The sequence below is a fragment of the Crassostrea angulata genome, chromosome 5 (genome assembly GCF_025612915.1).
Source record: "Crassostrea angulata isolate pt1a10 chromosome 5, ASM2561291v2, whole genome shotgun sequence".
NCBI lineage: Eukaryota > Metazoa > Mollusca > Bivalvia > Ostreida > Ostreidae > Magallana > Magallana angulata.
The window spans coordinates 1536309-1555400 of record NC_069115.1 but is presented as its reverse complement, the minus strand read 5'-3'; the positions used below and the strand labels follow the sequence as shown (position 1 = coordinate 1555400).

General features: G+C 32.2%; 1 protein-coding gene across 1 annotated transcript in view; it reads right to left on the bottom strand.

Moving 5' to 3' along the window:
* Positions 1-1045: 1045 nt before the first annotated feature.
* The window catches only part of LOC128186183 (multiple epidermal growth factor-like domains protein 6), a 44803-nt gene continuing 26756 nt past the window's right edge, over positions 1046-19092 (bottom strand). Inside the window, exons 7-16 of the mRNA XM_052855950.1 lie at positions 18300-18437; positions 17746-17877; positions 15644-15781; positions 13486-13617; positions 11525-11662; positions 9352-9483; positions 6425-6562; positions 3681-3818; positions 3462-3593; positions 1046-1206 (exon numbers count right to left, since the gene is read on the bottom strand). Coding sequence (XP_052711910.1) covers positions 1046-1206; positions 3462-3593; positions 3681-3818; positions 6425-6562; positions 9352-9483; positions 11525-11662; positions 13486-13617; positions 15644-15781; positions 17746-17877; positions 18300-18437 — 1379 coding nt within the window. The remainder of the gene's footprint in view (positions 1207-3461; positions 3594-3680; positions 3819-6424; positions 6563-9351; positions 9484-11524; positions 11663-13485; positions 13618-15643; positions 15782-17745; positions 17878-18299; positions 18438-19092) is intronic.

Below are 19092 nucleotides of genomic sequence, written 5' to 3'. Positions count from 1 at the left end.
CTCTGAAGAACAAATAGTATCAAAGAAATCCTAAAGAAGAATTATAAGTTAAATAAGAACAGGTTAGAATTAACTTGTAGCAAATTCAAAAAAATAAGACAGTACTTTTCGATTCACACACGATAAAACTCTTTAAATATCATAACATTTACAAAGCTATTATATTGCAGTTATCATTACTCAATACAAATAAAAAAAAAATCAACAGAATATCACTACTTACCACCTGAGAAAACAACGCCATGTTGTTTGTTTTATACATACCGGATGCATTCGAAATACTCGCGATAGTATTTATTTCAAGAAGCGTGAACCTAAGGTTTCGGAAACGATCATCTTATTCCCGATAACGCATCGCAACATATATACTGTTTAAGCTAGATATACGTTCTATATAAAAAAAACAAAACTATGTTCTGTGTTTTACTCACCAGACAGTTGTTTGAATCACGTTTAGTTATTTGATTTGTTTTGCATATTCTTTTTAATAACAGTTCGGGTGTAGATATTTATCAAAACAACCCGAGCCCTCATCAGCCAAAGTCCACCATCAGTCATACAAAAAATTTACTTCATTACAAATTTGTGTTTTTCTTCAAAGGGGTTTATATTTGTGTCTTATCCCTTTGTTGTAAAGTGTTAATATGCAAACATTATTTGTAAAGCTGTAATAAAGATATGAAAATTTGTCAATGTTGTTACGTGTAATTACGTGTTAATAGACATGACTTTTGTGTAGATATCATTATTAACCTGCATCTAAAAAGCGTTCTTATGGAGATGTATAGACAGCTCCCTATAAAGATGAGTGTATTAGTGACATTCTCACCGATATGACTGCCACGTGTCAACTGTAAACGTATAATTCATTAACAAAAATGTCAAAAACGTTTTCAATCAGAACATTGATAGTTTTATCAAACCATTTCTTGACATCTTTCTTGCATCTTAACTTCAATAAATTTGGAATCAATTATGATACAATACATGTAAACGTCATTCAATCTATAAATTTTAAAAAATATATTATTTTGTTGGAGTAATACTATATCAACAACGGAAAAGATACCCTACCTATTTCACAGTAGTCCCCACTCCAGCCTGGATGACATCCTCTGTCACACAGACCATTCACATTGTTGCAGCCCGTACATGTGTCGTTACATTGCTCAGTACAATCTCGTCCAAACAATCCATACGTGCAGGCTATTTCGAAGATGAAAAATAAATAAGCACCGTTTACCTTAAAACAAATACAGAATAACCAATTGTCATTTCTGAATAATACACAAACTGTCCCATTTGCTTTTATTAAATTTAAACTTATATCAAGGAAGGTTATGCATCATTTCAAATCGTTCTATGCTTAATATGTGTAATTAGCATTTTCCAATATCCACATTTTTAGGCCGAAATTTGATAAAATAATAAGCATCGGCAAAGTGCAGAAACATGAATAGATTCATGATGACTTGCTCAATAAAGCCCCTATTTGATGTTTGAAAAAGCATTAATTCAACAAAATTTGGTTCGGGGGGGGGGGGGGGGGGGGGTTATGTAAACTCTGACTCAAGGAGCAAAAATTGTAAACGTTTTGTTAAAAAGAAAATTGCAGGCCTTAATGGTCAATCTTTTATAATATTCAGTTTTATTTATAATGCACACACTATGCATACAGCTTATTTCTGCAAGCATATAATGCACATAAAAGTAAAGTTAAGGACTACATTTGTTATGTCAAATATCTGCCCCAATATTAAACATTTGTTAATAGTACCGAATGAAAATCAAACCTTCATAAAACATTATACAAAGGATGCCTATCACTGTAATATTGATAAAAGTCGCCAATGTCCATTAGTTGTTTATCCATGACGTCACTTAAATGAGCTTATTACCGCATTTTAGCAAACAAATGAAAACATTGTCACTTTTTCTTATATATTGCGTATGGAAGTACAGAGCGCAGGCCTGCTCAAAACATAGGTTTTAGTTCAGATAGCTATACACATAATACCTTAAAATGGTACTTAAGCAATCATGCGTTTGATGTTTTCCAGTGGTAAAACTATCGCAAAAACCCATTTTATGCTCCAAAACATTAATTCAACACAGTAAAACAATCTTCTTGACGTCAATTCTACATTATGATGTCACTGTGGTAATACCATTTTACACACCTATTCTCAAAGTTATTTCAACTATATTCAACCTTTGTTTTAAAGCTCTTTATAAAACTTTAATTTTGGGGCCGAGAAATGGATAATACCGCATTCAAACCATTCCTAAAATGCAACACATATTTAATTCAATATTGCCAAGTGGCAACTTACTTTGTAATTTTCAAAAGTGATGAAGTGAAAATTGTTATTGGACGACAGACAGCAATTACCCCACGAATTATACATGTTCACTATATATTTGTCACCCCCTCCCCCTTAACAATATAAAATGTCTTAACGTCTGTCCCATGATCAGGAGATTTCTTAGAACAGGACATCATGAACATACTAACTATGCAAATGGTTCATCTCCCACAACTGGAATAGTTTGAGTGGAGAAATTATTATTAAATCAATACATGTTCACAATGTGGCCACATTGGCTCTACCCAAGGGTCCTAGGGGCCATGAGTGTAACAATTTAGGTGGAGGGATTCATGAATATCACAATCATGTAATTAGTTTATCTCCAACTGCTATGGAGGTTGAAAAACATTTTCAAAGCTTTAATACATTTTCACTAGGATCTGAACCCCTAACCAAGAGACCATGAATTCCACAATTTAGGTAGATGGCTTTATGGACAACATAACCATGCATTTAGTTTTTCTCAAATAGTATGGGAATACAGTAGCATAATTTTAAGATTTAATACCCTTTCACTGTATGGCCCTAATGGCCCCGTTCTAAGGCCTGACCACCTAACCCAGGGGGAATGAATTTCACAATTTCGATAGAGGTCTTCATGGACATTATAACTGTGAATTAAGTATTTTTTTCCCCACAGTTGTGGGAGTAGAAAGAAGGGTTTAGAAAATTTAACCTTTTATTACATTTTTGGCCCCAACCATGAGGACATGGTAAGATTATTAATTTAAAAATTTAGATTCCTCTTATCCTAGACATGATTCACATTAAGAATGGTAACAATTGGTTGTGCAGTTTTCAAGAAGTGAAAATTAAAACATTGTAAACACACAACAGACGTCACACGACTCTCAATGCACGACGACAGACAAGGCGATATAGCAACAGGTCCCCTGCGTGACTCGGGTGACCTAAGAACTGTATTATTTTTAGGAAAAAATTGTCTAAGGGTAATAAATTTCCAATTCTTTATGCTGACAGGTACACATAAATGTATATGCTCTAAAAGAGATTCACTGATATAGTGTGACTACAAACGATTGATCATTGACCCAAAATTATCTATGTGGACATGGCTAAAATTAAAATGACCTTCTTGACAGACGTATCCTGTCCATCCTGGGATGCATCCATCCTCACACAGACCAGTGACATCATTACAGTCATTACATGTGTCGGCACATTCATAAGCGCAGTTTTCTCCAAAGAATCCCCGATGACAAACTGACAAAAAGATGACATAACTCTAAGTAAATATAAAACAGACAGCTTTGTTAGATTAAAAATCTTTAGTTAACAATTTCTACTCACGTGTTTTACACTGATGACCTTGAAAGCCAGCAATACAGCCGGTTAGACATGTTCCGTTCGTATGGAAACACTGTTTATTGTCACGACAGTGTCCACATTTTTCTTTGCAGTACATTCCAAAAGTTCCTTTATCACAATCTATTAAAATTTTTTATCTTCGTTGAATTACATATATATGTATATTATTCAGGTATTAACGCCTTACGTGTCCTTCTTTAATAGATATAACAACAATACTAGTTGGCAGAGTAAATTTTATAGACTATCAAACCAGTGTATATATAGTTACATGTATTTGTGTGTATGTGTGTGTATATTATATTGTATTTATACTATTTATCTGAGTTTCTTATACTTCTTTTTATACATATGTTTTTATTACAGGACCACGATGTAAACTAGTACATTGATACTAATTGTGCTATCCTGAATAAATAAAATACTTTATTATTATCACTGTTACAAATGACATGTAATGATAACGAACAGTTTTAAAATTCAAATGTCCAAAGGAAAATACAATACAGGAGCAGAGCAAACACTGTGCTACGGAGGAGTAAGTATCCTCTGCCGACTGGTCACACCCACCGCCCAATGTCATATCGGTAAAACTGTCATTATCGGGGAAATTATCGTAATTTCGGAAAAGGTATTATGACCGGGAAAAACAAAGAAAAGTCGGCGGACAATTCGGTATTCAATAAGTAATCCAAAGCAGAGCAAACACGGACCTCTGGAAAACCTTAGACGCAGGACCAGGTCTATGGAGGAGTGAGCATCCTCTGCTGAACGGTCTCGCTCGCCGTGTGCTCTTTGTTGTAATCGGGAAAACTGAAAAGTCCGTAGACAATTAGGTGACTTATTATGGTCTAACAATTTGTATGAAAAACATCAGTCAGCATGCAACAAAGTGGAAGGTTTACTTGCTGACAAGGTCGTTGTATCAACCATATAACTTACAAAAAGATGACTTCAAGCGAGACTGTTGATAGTCCTGTTTTATCAACTTGTTTGTCAGTAACTTGCATCGCCTTAGAAACTGTTCATGCGAAGAGCATGCCCTTGTGTATTGAATGAACTGAGACACATAAACACCATACGCAGGTGATGAAGGTATAATGCTACATAAATCAGAAAAGTTGACTACAAAAAATTGGAGTCATCACGTTTATCATATTGTTTTTGGTTAGGTTAACATCAATGTCCATTTCCAGTAAAATATCAAAATATGAAACAGATGACGCAGACTCTGTGGTATCTTTTATTTCTAGTTTACTGGGATAATTGCTGAACTCATTCCAAATGATTTCACAATAATTTAACTTTGATAGACAGCTTCATTCCTTTTTTTATGATTTGAATTTACTCATTTATTTCATTGAAATTCCTTGGCAGAAAAAAAAAGAAAAATATAACCCCCTCTCCCCATGTAGGTGATATGAAATACTATTAAAGATGACAGCTTAAAGTTTTATTTTCTCTAAATATGCAGTCAGTTTTTATTCTGCTTTTTTATGTAGTTTTTATTTTATAAAATAAATTTTGACATTGACATTTGACATCCAATAAAACTAGACCATGGGGCGGTTGGCTGCTCATATTTCCTTCCTGGGCTTAATCATTCCATCTGAGAATTTTAATTACAAGATGATTTTGATCGTGACTTCATATGCAAGATTTTAAGTATGGATTTCAAATTTGTGTGAGATATCAAACAATAATTATGTTGTTACTTGTGTGTCAAATCTACTGTTGTTAGTGCATCGGGAACTATCCCAAAATCAAATGCTTAAGTTAGACGTATCCATGATGCTAGCCGTTCATTACACTTAAATTGTCTGTTAATAATTATGTTCAGTCATATTGTTCATGTCCGTATATAGACTTGCGGGCTGTAAGTAAACTTATCATTCAAGGGTGTTATCTTGCAAATATAGATTTAAACTCAAACATTAGATCTATTTCCATTAACCCTTCCATTTATCAAGCAACTTGGTTAAAATGACAGTTTCCTTCTGCAGCACAGTCTGTAGAATCTTAAAGAAAATCTTTTGTTGAATGTTTAAGGGCAATACATACACCTTTTTACTTCCTTAGACAGTTTAACTGGTCAAACGTTGAGGGACCCTTTCAACAGTAAGGGGTTGTAATAGATTCGGTAGCCTTACCTGCCTCAATACTTACATACTTGAATGACTTATTTAGATAATTTTCGCAGAAGAAACGCGTAAGTGTTCGTCAGTTGGAAATAAGTGGGAACGCTCAATTGGGCCCCACAAATTATATGCAGAGGTCGCACTTTTCTTCGGAGAGTGTAAAACAATTGGTCGATAACGAAAGAATTAAAAAAGAATAATAATAACTTAAAAAATTAAAAGTCCTGCAGGATAGGATCTGGTATATCACAAAGTTTGTGTATGTGTGGTATAATGTTCCAAGTATTGTTGAATAGAACAGAATTTAAAACGTTTCACTTTCGCTTAATATGTCACACATAATTGCAATGTTTCCGAGTTTGCAGGTTATGGTGTAACGAGAATCCGAGACAAATCCATATAAAATTGCATGTGAGTAGGGTAAGTGGCAGCGGTACTACTAGCCCATCTCTGTCTTTTTTTGGAATTTTTTTATGAGAATTAAAAATGTTCCTCGCCAAAACTAATTAGTTTGACGAAAAATATTATTTTGAAAGTGGGAAATAAATGTAGCTCCATGTTCCTTTAGAAAGTACATGTAATACTTACAAGTTTTACACAATTCTCCCTGATAACCAGCATCGCATCCAGTCAAACATTTCCCATTGATATTGGAGCATTGGTCTACGTAACGACAGTGTCCGCATGTTTCACTGCAGTTACCACCAAATGATCCTTTGTCACAAGCTGGTAAATGAGAAAAATGTTAATGTTGAAAAATATTCTTTTAAAGCTTTGTTGAACATCTCAACAATATTGTTAAAAAAATTCGAAAAGTAAAAGTATCTGAATGAAAGATCCATGTATTTGATACCAAATACAACAAATGATATTTTAATTATTTATTTTCCCGGGGGTGTCTTATCTCTTGGCATAGCCACTGGTATCCACAACTTTTTTTTTTACTTTTGCGCAGGCCCAGCTTTCTTTTTATTAAAATATTTTTATGTCATTGTTAAACTGTGGTACGTCTTACTTACATACATAAGTAGCTGCATTTAGAAGCTGGTCTTATGATATGGAAAAATTTCGGGTTTTTACTTTTTAATTTAAACAATAAAATGTTTTGTTTGGTGATTCATGCGGGATATGAAGGTGGCAACATTGAAGAAAAAATACATAACCCAGCGGGTTACGTTAATTTTTTCTGCAATGATCGCTACCTTCATAACGCGCACAAATGATCAAAGAAAGCATTTTTAGGGTCTTCCGTCTTCAGCGGAAGACCCTTCTATTATTCTATTATTTCTTTTTCACTTTTTTTTCTTTACAATTTTTGTGCAGAAGATTTTTTGGAGATGCGTGGTCCGATTTTTGTCAGCATTTATCTATTATCATCCAAAGTTTATATACATTTTTTATTTTGTAATAATCACTTCCAGTTCTGACTTATCCGCCATTTTGTCATTTTTAAAAAAAGTTCTTGTCCACGCATTTCTTCAAAAACGAGCAATGATAGAAAGCTGAAATTTTCAGGAATGATAGAGGACATGACGTCTAGCCTCACTAGGAAAATCATTTTCCGGAAATTCCGAGTACGGAAGCTAGCCAGGGTCAATATTTAAGACACGTTTTCGACGATTTTTTTTGTCCACGCATCTCCCCAAAAATGAGTAAAGATAGAAAGCTGAAATTTAAAAGATTCGTAGAGGATATACAAATCTAGCCGCACAAGGAAAATTATTGTTTGGAAATTCCGAATACGGAAGCTAGCCGGGGTCAAGATATAGAACACACTTTCGATGAGTTTTCATTGTCCACACATGTATTTCAAAGCAAAAAAAGATAGAAAGCTGAAATTTTCAGGAATGATAGAGGACATGATAGTCTAGCATCACGAGAAAAATCATTGTCTGGAAATTCCGAGTAGGGACACTAAATTTTAAAATTCATATTAAATGTGTTATAATGACCCTAGACTAATTTTAAAACATAATATCTTAGTTGCAATTGCAATTATGCGTCTAATAAAATCGTTTTCAATTTGATGGGATGAAATTTAATTTTTCTGAAAATTTTAAATTTAATTAAACCGTGTTTAAATGATATCAAACTGATTTTCAAACATGATATCTAAGTTGCACTTCGAATTCTGCGTCTAATGACATCTTTCTCGAAATGATTGGATGAATTTTAAATTTTTCAAAAAAAAAATAATTTTAATTAAATCGTTTTGAAATTGTCTAAGACTAATTTTTAAACATGAAATTTAAGTAACGCTTTCAATATTGCTTCTAATTACATTTTTTCGAATTGATTGGTCAATAATCTCACTAGCATCTGATGAAAAATTGGACGGAAGACCCTCTCGTTGCTCGCAACGAAATCGCATCTAGTATTATTTATATTTACATCATTCTTTTAACAAATTAATAAATCAATCATAAAAAGTAAAAAAAATAATAACCAAATTGGTGTTAATATACATCAGTACGTTAGCTAAAAGAAACAGCCAAAATTGTCTACTATGGGAATTTGAGTCTGACATCATCATGAATATTTCACGCAATCCGTGATTTTTCTTGAGTCGCTATATGTTTCGACCAATTGATAATAAATGAGGCGTGTCGATTTCAGTCTGGCTGTGTCTATAAAGCTATAAATTAACAATATATAACATAAAGTAATTTCTATCACCTTACATATTAGATGATTTAAAATGTGTTTCCATGACTACTTTTGTTAAATGCGGTGAGAAACCACTAAGCTGTTCAAACTTATTTTGAATAATCTCAATAAAATATATTCAATCAATTTTAAAACTTTATTAGTTTTAATATGATCCATAAAATCGGAAATCTCCCATGTTATAAGTAAACTGGATGTAACATTCGAACATTTATTTTAAGTTTAATCGTTAATTTACCCAATATGTACAATTTTTCCTTATGCGTATTACATAACATTTTTGTATGATTATTGATTACATTTTATCTTAAGCATAAGTTTAATTCACAGCGCTATAAGGCTTACAAAGTCAGGTGATAATGTTTGCATATCAAATGTATCAGTTGAGGTATACATGTATTTTACTGAACAGTTAGCAAGTAGAGATACTCTGATGTTAAATTTAAGACAATGTTAGTGACACTACTTACAGTTGTTGTTGTTGTTTTTTTTTTTTTTTACATTTTTAACTTGAGTGCATCATACTTACATTAAAATATATGTAAAGAGACAAAATGAGATGTCGAATGTCTGATGCTTTGAAAAAATCAGGAAATAACGTCATTTTGGAAAAAAAAATCAAACAACCAAACCGGAATATTGGGCACATATGGCGACCGAAAACATATGACACTTGGTTTCCCTAGATTACACGATCAGTCCAAGCTTTCTTAGTTGCGTTGCTTCAACAAAGCGCATGTATGAATTAAACGTTCAAATAAAAGCCAATTTTTCTTTCATATTATATAAATGAATGTATCCTAGCGGCCGAGAATCTTTCGATATTTTATAAACGAAATCTCCATTACTATTTTGACAGTCAAATCCTTGCCATCCGGGGTTACAGCCAGAATCACAAGAACCATTGAATCTGTTACAACCATCACAGGTGTCGTTACATCTGTCATCACAATCCGGTCCGAAGAATCCGTATGGACAAGCTAAATGATACATATCACATATATGTAAGTGGAACACAAAAGGTACACAGATTAAGACTCTAGCAATCAAGCGCATTTATGGATACACTATGTTCCTGACTTTCTTTAATGCAAACTGCATGCACAACAAGATAGATTGCTATTTGCAATAGTTATTAAAACACAATTCTGTGTTTTGTTGGTAAACTTGTTCCGAGCACAAGGCAAAAAATAATCTATAAGCAAGTCCTTAAAGTGGTTCAAAGGTGACTTGAAGGAGCTTAAAGGATATACGATCTTTAAGCCACATTCAAGCTAGTGCTTTTATGTTCTTAATTTCCAAACTTGTGAAAGCCTCATTTATTTTTTAAGAGGATTTTACGTTCGATTTAAATTGTCTTTACACTGTCTTTAAGTTGCGATTAAGTCAACTTTTAACAAGCTGAACAATTGCATGTTAAATACATTACAATAAATGCACAATTAGTTTTTCTATTTGTTGGGATGGGGGTCATTTGTTGGGGTTTCGGGATTGACCAGTCTCATGTTAAATACATGTTATTAAATGCAAAAGAATTTCTGTAGGAGTGGTAGGGGTGTTCCGATGGGACGATTTAGTTTCTACAGAGAGGGGGGGGGGGGTCCAGGCAGTTTTAATTGCCAACACGCACCATGCAAAAACATGTCTCTATACCTCAGTTTTGTGTCTGTGAACACTTAGTCGCTCCATTGACACATATTGCCGTTATCAACGCCGCTACAATGAACACATATTTCTGTACATGCAGTAGAATGTTATTCCGGTCTTTTTTCTTCATATTTTCAATTTTCTTAAAAATTATTACAACGGCGAGCACCGTCCCTGTCTCTCTAGTGCCATTGAAAGCCATCTTTACGCTTTCTTCAGGCTACCTTTAAGCAGCATCTAAAGCTTTAAGTTGGGTTGAAGATCTTCTTCAATGTACCTTAATGCATTTTTAAGCCACCAATATGGATAACTTACATATGGTCATTCATCTTGTGGAGTACTACAATATTTGGTGCATGGCAAATTGATGTGCGAAATCGAATGGCATGGAAAAGGTTTAACGAACGTAGTACATGCTTCACATGAATTTTTTTTTTTAATTCTTTATGATTTTATTTCTTTTTCTACGGTTTTTTGTTTAAGTTATCATTACTTTACAATTCAAACTGAGGACAATTTTCTCTACAGCTTATTATGATTATGGTGATTATAAAATTAAAAGTATTAAATTTATTTGTGTCTAAAACATGTGACTGAAGTAAGTAGTATTCAAATCCAAAGTAGAAAACTTTGATAAAATTTGGTCATTTGAACTTGACATGTCTTTTTCGTGTTCAAATATGAAAAGCAACAGCTGTTTGATATTTTTCCACGATAGTTGTGAAGTAATGTAAAAAAGCTTTCGTATTTCACAATTATTAAAAATTCAGAAGAGTCAATTCAGAATGTTTTATTTATTAAATCTTAGTTGTACATTTGTTTTTAATTACGATTCAAAGGCTTCAAAATAGTTGGTCTGCATTTGAAGTCAATATCATTTAATGTATGCGTTTTGGGTTATATATGCAATGACGGTCTTAAGGGCAGTTTTTCTTTTATTTTCTGTTTGAAGGTTTGGTTATTAGCTGGTTAAAGTTTTCCTAATTTATATTACATTGATATTGATTTAATATCTACTTTTTCATATTTTTTTAAAATTTCATTTACATCATTTGCATGCTTGTATATATTTTGTTTACTGAAATTCATTCCTTAAATAGCTTTTATTTCTTCAAATTAGCATCAGCTTGGTTTTATTCTTTCATCCAAGGTGTGGCAATGATTGGTAAATTACCAATAGTTGCAAATTATGACCTAATTACAGTAATTAAAGCAATGTCATCGCGCCGTGGAGCTTGAACTTAGTATGAACCAAGTCGTTTGCTATCAGCAAAAATTCATTGCTCGATATGGGAAACATGTAAACGTACTAATTTCTCTTGCTAAAAGAAGATTCAATTGAAAGTGCAAATATTGTTAATCATTATTACTTACGTGTTTTACACAAGTCCCCCTGATACCCAGCAACACATCCTGTTGAGCATGTTCCGTTGATACTGGAGCACTGGTCTACATCACGACATTGTCCGCATGTTTCACTGCAGTTATTACCGAATGATCCCTTGTCACAAGCTGGTGAAAGACGAATAGTTATTGAGTATTGTTTTAATACATGCATTTTGGAAGGGTTTAGCTATATGTTATATATGTAACTTACGGCACAAACAAAATTATATTATTTTTTTCTTAATTTGACCTTGAGTAAAAACAAGAGTCAAGGTCAAATTTTGAACAATAGTACACCCAAGTCATGGTGTAAAAGTTACTTAAAATCGAACATTTTAATGCGATTTTAATTTTAATGGAAATATTTTTTTTTACCAGAACGGGGTGCCCATGAACGCAGCTTATTAATTTACATCATGACGGAAATTTTAAGGCGAGTTAACTTTTGTGCAGTTACTTTGGAGCTGACAACTGATTTAAAATATGCAAATAAGCATGTTTATTTTAATAATTGATGTAAGCATTAAAAGGGGAAATTAAATTGGGGGAGGGGGTAACACTTTTTCTTTTTCTTTTCAAAAGTCTCTCCGAAATTCTCGTTTAAGACAGTGATAATAGAAATTATTGTGAAATTTGATTTAAAGAAAAAAATTAGAAACGTCCTTAATACCCACTCACTGGTTAAAAATGAATTCATTGTTATCATTATCCACTCAGCTGCAACAAATATTTTTAATACCACGTACATATCATATCATCCAATTCAGTTTAGACTTTTCATTTGTCATCTAAATATCCAGTCATAACATTGGGCTTTTTATTTCAATTTTAAAGAATATGTTAAGAAAGCAATTCAGATAAAAAATGTACAATGTGTATATGGAAATAAAAATTGAATGGTTCAAAAGTGTAACATTGTGATTGGTGTCATTAGTGTGTAAAGTGTTATATCATCTAGTTTTCATCTAAATATTTAGCCATTTATTTTGTAAATAGTGACATGTGGTGATAACAAACAGTGTTCAAATTCAAAAGTCCCAAGGAAAATTTCAAAACGGTCACACATGTGCTCTTTGTCGTAATCGAGGAAAACGGAAAAGTACCTACACACTAAGGTAATGAATTATGGTCTAACAATTAGTATGAAAAATATCAATCAGCATGCGACCAAGTGGAAGATTGTATTTGCTGACAGGTTGTTGTATTGACCATAGAAAGAAAGAAGTCTTCACGTTTATCATAAAGTTTTGTTCTTAGGTTTTATTACAAAGATCACTGTAATCATTGTTATTTTCGGGGTTGGTTTTTTTGTTTCATTTGTCCAAAAATAAAAAAAAATCAATTAATTTGATTAATACATTAATTTAATTGATTTTTTTCATTTTGCTTAACCACTTTTCTTACATGTTTACCTAGACACATTATTAAAATTTGAGGAACACAGTTGTTTTATTAAATCAAATTATATTAAACTACTTCATTGTTTTAGATAAACTCCCTTATACATTTTCCAGATTTCGATAAGTACAAATGGAACTACACCGGGGACAAATATTTAAAAAGATTATCAGGGTTTTTTTTTAAATTGAAGAAAAATAACCGGAATGACCTAGTTGTCAATTTCGCAGCGATAAGAATTTGCTAGATGCAAGCAATTATAAACATTAAGTAATAGATACTTAATCTTTATCAAACTTTTTGGTTGTACTCCGTCCTCATTTCAAATTGATTAAGATATATGTAATGGCTGGTCATGTTTTAGTTTATGTTGTGGAAAATTATGTAGTGGAAAATTTTGAATTTAATTCATTTTTGACTTACATTATACATAAAGCTCTCTAACAAAACATATTACAATTCAACTCATAAATTCCTGTATCCAATTACTCTTAATTCATTTTAAAACATACTTCATCAGTACATATTATATGTTCCAAATGTTTCATAACCATCTTGGCAGTCAAATCCTTGCCATCCGGGGTTACAGCCAGAATCACAAGAACCATTGAATCTGTTACAACCATCACAGGTGTCGTTACATCTGTCACTACAATCCGGTCCGAAGAATCCGTATGGACAAGCTAAATGATACATATCACATATATGTAAGTGGAACACAAAAGGTACACAGATTAAGACTCTAGCAATCAAGCGCATTTATGGATACACTATGTTCCTGACTTTCTTTAATGCAAACTGCATGCACAACAAGATAGATTGCTATTTGCAATAGTTATTAAAACACAATTCTGTGTTTTGTTGGTAAACTTGTTCCGAACACAAGGCAAACAATAATCTATAAGCAAGTCCTTAAAGTGGTTCAAAGGTGACTTGAAGGAGCTTAAAGTATATACGATCTTTAAGCCACATTCAAGCTAGTGCTTTTATGTTCTTAATTTCCACACTTTTGAAAGCCTCATTTATTTTTTAAGAGGATTTTACGTTCGATTTAAATTGTCTTTACACTGTCTTTAAGTTGCGATTAAGTCAACTTTTATCAAGCTGAACAATTGCATGTTAAATACATTACAATAAATGCACAATTTATTTTCTATTTCATTTACTGGGGTTTCGGGATTGACCAGTCTCATGTTAAATACATGTTAATAAATGCAAAAGAATTTTTGTAGGAGTGGTAGGGGTGTTCCGATGGGACGATTTAGTTTCTACAGAGAGGGGGGGGGGGGTCCAGGCAGTTTTAATTGCCAACACGCACCATGCAGAAACATGTCTCTATACCTCAGTTTTGTGTCTGTGAACACTTAGTCGCTCCATTGACACATATTGCCGTTATCAACGCCGCTACAATGAACACATATTTCTGTACATGCAGTAGAATGTTATTCCGGTCTTTTTTCTTCATATTTTCAATTTTCTTAAAAATTATTACAACGGCGAGCACCGTCCCTGTCTCTCTAGTGCCACTGAAAGCCATCTTTACGCTTTCTTCAGGCTACCTTTAAGCAGCATCTAAAGCTTTAAGTTGGGTTGAAGATCTTCTTCAATGTACCTTAATGCATTTTTAAGCCACCAATATGGATACATGTAACTTACATGGTCATTCATCTTGTGGAGTACTACAATATTTGGTGCATGGCAAATTGATGTGCGAAATCAAATGGCGTGGAAAAGGTTAAACGTACTTAGTACATGCTTCACATGAAAAAAAAATTGTAACTCTTTATGATTTAATTTCTATTTCTACGGTTTTTTGTTTAAGTTATCATTACTTTACAATTCAAACGGGGGACAATTTTCTCTACAGCTTCTTATGGTTATTATAAAATTAAAAGTATTAAATTTACTTGTGTCTAAAACATGTGACTGACGTAAGTAGTATTCAAATCCAAAGTAGAAAACTTTGATAAAATTTGGTCATTTGAACTTGACATGTCTTTTTCGACTACAAATATGGAAAAGCAACAGCTGTTTGATATTTTCCCACGATAGTTGTGAAGTAATGTAAAAAAGCTTTTGTATTTTTACAATTATTAAAAATTCAGAAGAGTCAATTCAGAATGTTTTATTTATTAAATCTTAGTTGTACATTTGTTTTTAATTACGATTCAAAGGCTTCAAAATAGTTGGTCTGCATTTGAAGTCAATATCATTTAATGTATGCGTTTTGGGTTATATATGCAATGACGGTCTTAAGGGCAGTTTTTCTTTTATTTTCTGTTTGAAGGTTTGGTTATTAGCTGGTTAAAGTTTTCCTAATTTATATTACATTGATATTGATTTAATATCTACTTTTTCATATTTTTTTAAAATTTCATTTACATCATTTGCATGCTTGTATATATTTTGTTTACTGAAATTCATTCCTTAAATAGCTTTTATTTCTTCAAATTAGCATCAGCTTGGTTTTATTCTTTCATCCAAGATGTGGCAATGATTGGTAAATTACCAATAGTTGCAAATTATGACCTAATTACAGTAATTAAAGCAAAGTCATCGCGCCGTGGAGCTTGAACTTAGTATGAACCAAGTCGTTTGCTATCAGCAAAAATTCATTGCTCGATATGGGAAACATGTAAACGTACTAATTTCTCTTGCTAAAAGAAGATTCAATTGAAAGTGCAAATATTGTTAATCATTATTACTTACGTGTTTTACAAAAGTCCCCCTGATACCCAGCAACACATCCTGTTGAGCATGTTCCGTTGATACTGGAGCACTGGTCTACATCACGACATTGTCCGCATGTTTCACTGCAGTTATTACCAAATGATCCCTTGTCACAAGCTGGTGAAAGACGAATAGTTATTGAGTATTGTTTTCATACAAAAATAACATATGTCTTCCTTTCTCCCCAAGGTTTATAATATGAGGCAAATTTAATAATGAGAAAAAGAATGATGGTAGCTAGTCTAAATGTCGTATCAGTGCATGTACTCTGGTGATGCCAAAAATCGGGGTTTTATTTCAATTTTACGTTAAAAATCCAAAAATATATCAGGGTCATACATTTTGGAAGGGTTTAGCTATATGTTATATATGTAAGTTACGGAACAAAGAAAATTATATTATTTTTTTCTTAATTTGACCTTGAGTAAAAACAAGAGTCAAAGTCAAATTTTGAACAATAGTACATCCATGTCATGGTGTAAAAGTTACTAAAAATCGAAAATTTTAATGCGATTTTAATTTTAATGGAAATATTTTTTTTTACCAGAACGGGGTGCCCATGAACGCAGCTTATTAATTTACATCATGGCGGAAAGTTTAAGGCGAGTTAACTTTTGTGCAGTTACTTTGGATCTGACAACTGATTTAAAATATGCAAATAAGCATGTCTATTTTAATAATTGATGTATGCATTAAAAGGGAAAATTAAATGGGGGGGGGGGGGTAACACTTTTTCATTTTTTTTTTTTCAAAAGTCTCTCCGAAAACTCATTTAACACAGTGATAATAGAAATTATTGTGAAATTTGATTTAAAGAAAAAAATTAGAGACGTCCTTTATACCCACTCACTGGTTAAAAATGAATTCATTGTTATCATTATCCATTCAGCTGCAACAAATATTTTTAATACCACGTAAATATCATATCATATCATCCAATTCAGTTTAGACTTTTCATTTGTCATCTAAATATCCAGTCATAAAATTGGGCTTTTTATTTCAATTTTAAAGAATATGTTAGGAAAGCAATTCAGATAAAAAAAATGGACAAAGTGTATATGAAAATAAAAATTGAATGGTTCAAAAGTGTAACTTTGTGATTGGTGTCATTAGTGTGTAAAGTGTTATATCATCTAGTTTTCATCTAAATATTTAGTCATTTATTTTGTAAATAGTAACGTGGTGATAACGAACAGTGTTCAAAATCAAAAGTCCCAAGGAAAATTACAAAACGGTCACACATGTGCTCTTTGTCGTAATCGGGGAAAACAGAAAAGTCCGTACACACTAAGGTAATTAATTATGGTCTAACAATTAGTATGAAAAATGTCAATCAGCATGCGACTAAGTGTAAGATTGTATTTGCTGACAGGTTGTTCTATTGACCATAGAAAGAAAGAAGTCTTCACGTTTATCGTAAAGTTTTGTTGTTGGGTTTTATTACAAAGATCACTGTAATCATTGTTATTTTCGGGTTTTTTTTTTTGTTTCATCTGTCCAAAAATAAAAAAAAGATCAATTAATTTAATAAATGCATTATTTTAATTGATTTTTTTTTATTTTGCATAACCACAATTCTTACATGTATACCTAGCCACGTTATTAAAATTTGAGGAACATATTTGTTTTAATAGATTAATTAAATTACTTCATTGGTTTAGATAAACTCCCTTATACATTTTCCAGATTTCGATAAGGACAAATGGAACTAAACCGGAAACAAAGATTTAAAAAATTGAAGAAAAATAACTGCAATGACCTAGTTGTCAATTTCGCAGCGATCAGACTTTGCTAGATACAAGCAATTATAAACATTAAGTAATAAATACTTAATCGCTCTTTTTGGTTGTACTCCGTCCTCATTACAAATTGATTAAGATATATACAATGACTGGTCATGTTTTAGTTTATGTAGTGGTAAATTCTGCGTTTTGAATTTATTTTTTGACTTGCATTATACATATAGCTCTCAAACCAATCATATTACAATTCAACTCATAAATTCCTGTATCCAATTACTCTTAACTCATTTTAAAACATACTTCATCAGTACATAGTACATGTTCCTAATGTTTCATTACCATCTTGGCAGTCAAATCCTTGCCATCCGGGGTTACAGCCAGAATCACAAGAACCATTGAATCTGTTACAACCATCACAGGTGTCGTTACATCTGTCACTACAATCCGGTCCGAAGAATCCGTATTGGCAAGCTAAATGTAGAAGAAATATCACATGTTTAACTCAAAACAAACGTTGAATGAATTCCTGTCAATTAACAAACTGACGTATGACTGAATCAAGGGTAAAGACAAGAGAAAGAACATAGCCATGTCATTCTTCCTCGTCGAAGCGTAGTAGTAAACATTCTGTTTTGTGTGTGAGGGGTGGTGTGTTCGTTTGTTTGTTTTTGATTTTTGTTTTGGTATGTGATCATGTATACAAACATTGATTTAAAAAAAGAAAATAGAATTATGAATTTAAATGTATATTAGTCTATAGTCTTTTGGGTGTCTCTTTTTCCCAAAAAAATAAATAAATATAATTTTGTTCATCTATTGTAGTGAAGTTCGTTGATCTTTTAATATTTTGCGTCGAATTGCTTTGCAATGAAGTCAATACATCATATACGCACGTTTGTCGCACATGTATCCTCTATAACCAGCGCTACATCCAGTCAGGCATGTTCCATAGGTATTGAGGCATTTGTCGACGTCGAGGCATTGTCCACAACTCTCACTGCAGCCCACGCCATACGATCCACTGTTACAAGCTAAAAATTGCAACATTAATTAAATATTTTTTTTTTATTTTTTTTAAATAGCTATTTGAAATGTAATATTTGTACCAAATTGTTTGAGGCAAATTAAAGAGTAAAAATTAAGAAGATGGCTGAACCCTTATCCACAACGTATTGGCAAGTTTTTTTTTTCATTTTGCATAACCACTATTCTTACATGTATACCTAGCCACAATATTAAAATTTGATGAACACATTTGTTTTATTAAATTAAATTATATTAAATTACTTCATTGTTTTAGATAAACACCCTTATACATTTTCCAGATTTTGATAAGGACAAATGGAACTAAACCAGGGACAAATATTCAAAAAATTATCAGTTTTTTTAAATTAAAAAAAATAACCGCAAAGACCTAGTTGTCAATTTCGCAGCGATCAGAATTTGCTAGATGCAAGCAATTATAAACATTAAGTAATAGATACTTTATTTCTATCAAACTTTTTGGGTATACTCCGTCCACATTACACATTGATTAAGATATATGTAATGGCTGGTCATGTTTAAGTTTATGTAGTGGAAAAATCTTTGTTTTGAATTTAATTTATTTTTTGACTTGCATTATACATTAAAATCTCAAACCAATCATATTACAATTCAAGTTATTAATTTCTGTATCTAATTACT